The 3916-nt window shown below is 39.5% G+C and overlaps 1 protein-coding gene across 1 annotated transcript; it reads right to left on the minus strand.

Moving 5' to 3' along the window:
* Positions 1 to 440: 440 nt before the first annotated feature.
* LOC123744293 (erythroblast NAD(P)(+)--arginine ADP-ribosyltransferase-like) lies at positions 441 to 3916 on the minus strand. Its single transcript, XM_045723227.1, has 3 exons — positions 3697 to 3916; positions 3448 to 3539; positions 441 to 2126 (listed from the first exon to the last, which is right to left on the minus strand). The coding sequence occupies exons 2-3, from the start codon at positions 3523 to 3525 to the stop codon at positions 1338 to 1340; spliced, it is 867 nt and encodes a 288-aa protein (XP_045579183.1). The 5' UTR covers positions 3526 to 3539; positions 3697 to 3916; the 3' UTR covers positions 441 to 1337.

Here is a 3916-nt window from a genome sequence, read left to right on the forward strand (position 1 = left end):
GCAAGTACTCAGTGGCTCAGTTGGTAGTGTCACGTCCTGACCAGTAAAGGGGTTATTTGTTATTTGAGTTTGGTCAGGACTTGGCAGGGGGTATTTCTTTTATATGGTTCGGGGTGGTTATGTATGTAGAGGGGTGTTAGATTTATGTATTCCAGGGTTTTTGGTTATTGTTCTATGTTAGTTTATTTCTATGTTCTGTCTAGCCGTTTGTATGTCTATGTTTTGCTAATTGGTTGGAGGCAGCTGTCTATCGTTGCCTCTGATTGATGGTCCTATAATTAGGAGTATGTTTGTTTTGGGGTTTGTGGGAGATTGTTTCTTGTATGGCTGTGTGTTGCCTGCAAGACTGTTTGTCGGCTGTTTTTCGTGTTTGTTTTGGATAAATAAAAATGAGCATTCACGTACCCGCTGCGCCTTGGTCCATCTATTACGACGATCGTGACAGGTAGAGCGTGGTGTTTGCAACGCCAGGGTTGTGGGTTCGATTCCCACGGGGGGCCAGTACAAAAAAATAATAATTATGAAATGGAATGTAAGCATTCACTACTGTAAGTCGTTCTGGATAAGAGCGTCTGCTAAATGACTCAAATGTAATTGTACTAATTCAGGTAATGCAAGTACTAATTCTGAAAGACGGAGGGTGGATCTGGTTAATGGGAACAGAGCAACTTGGTTGTAACTATCTGGCCAAGCTGCAAAGACGGAAGTTCTAAAATGTTCCTTCTTAAAATCTGATTTGAAACTTACCCCTAACCTTATGCCTAACTAACCTTAAATTCAGACCAAAAACTTTGTTTTCATAAAATGTTATGTTACAGGCAATTTTGACATCACAACTTGGCTGTAGTGGGAACTGGGCAATTTGCCAAAGACATTTAGCGATGGTTTCCCGGACACAGATTAAGATGAGTCCAGGACCCCCCTCTCACACACACAGATAATTAACAAATTATTTCAAGGATGCCACTACTGGGTTTTCTAAAGACTGTGAACACTTCCATCATCATAAAGCATTGCAACCTTCACACAGCATGTGGAGCACAAAACTGACCCAACAGCCTGGTACTTAGCAGCCAAGCAATAAGCTGCACCTGGAAACACACATGAACCTGGGGAAAAGATGGGTGGTGTTCCTGCCTGACTACATTGCAGACGCCTGCCAGATCTCACAACGATTGGGTAGGTGTTGAACGTATCAGCTAAGCAGATTATATGTTATAGCAATCGGATGCCCGACTGTGCAGTCGATGAAGTGGGACCAACCATTGGTTGATGCAATGCAGCGTCTGCAATGAAGTCGACCTGGAACTCGACCAAAACATTCAACATGTCACATGTTACATGGTGTTACACATTTCGTTATCTTTTTTGTCTATTTCGACAATATGGCAATTCAAGTCACTTTTTTTATTTATTGTGCTCTCTAGTTCGTAGACAATCTCACATTCACTCGTATTTTCTTTGTCCAATACTTTATTTTTGGTGACCTCAGCAATTTTGAAAACCTCATATGGGGGAATCAACACCTCTTCTTCATTGTTCAACTGAGATAAACCTGCCAGGGACGCACCAAAGCAGGTAGTAATTTTAAAACATGTCTTCCAATTTGCAAATATTTTAGCCACATGTTCGTCGGTAGATGATGAAGCAAATTGGCCAAATCGCATTTTGTCATCTTTTTTTCCTTCGAAAGCTAGATTGACTCCACGGAAGGTTTTTACACACTTTTTTCCCTGGGCTTTATTAAGAATGCGTAAGGCATCAGACAACAGGAAATGCAAGGAGTGGTAATTAAACTTGGTCTCGTAGTACTTCCCTAGGGTACGAGTGGCCTGATTGAATGACTCGGAAATAATCTTTACTGGATTCACATACACATGAATTGCCCTTAAATGGTCATTAGACAGATGTTCAATGTTAGAGTTATGGTTGTTGTTATACACATCCATAGAATTGTTCCAAGCACCACTGAAATTGATGTCAATATTTTTCTCCTTTGGTAGGAAGTGTTTTGTCACCTTACAGAGCATATTCTCCCTGCAGCCCTCATAGGAGTCATCGATAGAGTCAGGGGCCATGTCAAGGAGTATTGGGTCGGGATTACGACGATTCAGTCGAGGATGAATCTTCAGAAAAGGGAAGAGACAATGGTAACACTTTAATTACAGTGATGAAATGTATTATTCATAAAGCATTCATAAAGCCTTTATATGCATGACATAGAGTCAAAGCCTTTATATGCATGACATTGTCATAAAGCCCTATTATCGTACACTCTTTATAAGCCTACATAGTTTTATGTAGTCTTATGCAGTAATGACATAACATTATAGCACCCACTCCACATGGGTTATAAGGTTATAAGCAAGCTACATTGTCTCTGCCAAATGTCTCTGTTACACATATATGTATGTTATGAAGCCTTTATGTGTAAACATACTTATACATGTGTTGGGTACAATCAGTGAAGACACATTAGCGTTTACAAGCACTAGTAACTGATTCATGAATTATTTTCCACCACGATTGGTAAAGTGGCACACTCTTTGGATGTTATAACAGATTTATAGGAATTTAAACTTCATTAATTATTTTTCATGACTTACTGAAAAATTATTCTGTTGCATAGTGACATTTTGGCCTTACTCAGTCCTCCTTTAAGACTACAGTCTGCAGGTGCTACAAAGTAATAATTGGTGTAATTTGAAGCTTTAATAGCATGCTCTGTAAAATGAGTAGTATTTCGATAACAGTTTTCTTACGTTAGTTGATGAACCATGGAGGTACCATGCTCTACGGGTGGTAACTCATTGGATCTGATTCATTTGATTAAATGCAATTACATGTTTTAGAGCTGCAACCATAGAAATACAATGTATTTATTCTACTAAAAAGCTATTGTCAACTTAATGTCTATGGTTATTTTGTTCACTGCTCACTGTGAGCCTATTTGTGCAACTATTATTGAATTTGCATAGAAAAGTAATTTGGTTGCCAATGCAACTGGGTCCATGTAAATCAGTTTTACGGTACTGATTCCACCAGTGGCACCTTGTACGACCATACAAGTCTATTATGCGACAAAGTACAGTAAAATAATTTGGTTGCAAAGTCACCGCCCTGCCCTACCTCAAAGAAGGTCTTTCACCATAGAAGTAGAATTACTATTGTGATTCATGATTTCCACGGTAATTTGGAACGTTCAGTAAATGAGTATTACGGGTAATGTAGTAATTCTACACTTTTCAAGTTGGTTACCCATGGCAACCGTAGCATCCCCCCCCCCCCTCTCCCCCAAAGAAAAAAACTGACACAGAAGGAATTTAAAGTGGCCAGTGGCATGTAACATGAAAATGTACTTCAATGCTGGATAGTGAACAATGGCAAAAAATCCTTTGCGCTAAAAATGTTTTATTTTATAATGTTACAGATTTGAGAGATTCTTACCATCGTTGATTCCACACCCAGAGTCCAATCATGGAAGACACACAGCATAGCAAAGGTTAGGATGTTTTCTCTCCCCATGACTTCAACAGGTCCTGCAGTGAAATAACATGTAGAGGGAACAGTGGTCAAATAGTTGTCAGCAATAGTCACTTATATTAAAGTTTAAGAATATAAATTATAAATTATTATTATTATAGAAGTTCCCTCCAGGAAAAATGTAATTAGTCAGAGTCTAATAAATGTTATTACTTATGTTAAGACTCTTGTGCTCCTGTTGGGTGTAGCTTCACCAGGTCTTCTTGACTTTGATGTATCTTGGTGTGTCTATGTCTGTCAGTGCTCTCGGTGTGTCTCTGTCTGTCAGTGCTCTCGGTGTGTCTCTGTCTGTCAGTGCTCTCGGTGTTTCTCTGTACTGTCGGTGCTCTCGACGTGTCTCTGTCTGTTGGTGCTCTCGGCGTGTCTCTGTCTG

The sequence above is a fragment of the Salmo salar genome, chromosome ssa08 (assembly GCF_905237065.1).
Source record: "Salmo salar chromosome ssa08, Ssal_v3.1, whole genome shotgun sequence".
Taxonomy (NCBI): Eukaryota; Metazoa; Chordata; class Actinopteri; order Salmoniformes; family Salmonidae; genus Salmo; species Salmo salar.

What these genes read in the sequence shown, in the direction of transcription:
- LOC123744293 (XM_045723227.1), bottom strand. Translation starts at nt 3,525, where the DNA reads ATGGGGAGAGAAAACATCCTAACCTTTGCTATGCTGTGTGTCTTCCAT. An exon ending in TGGGTGTGGAATCAACGATG is followed by an intron (nt 2,127 to 3,447) that starts GTAAGAATCTCT and finishes CCTTTTCTGAAG; the next exon opens with ATTCATCCTCGACTGAATCG.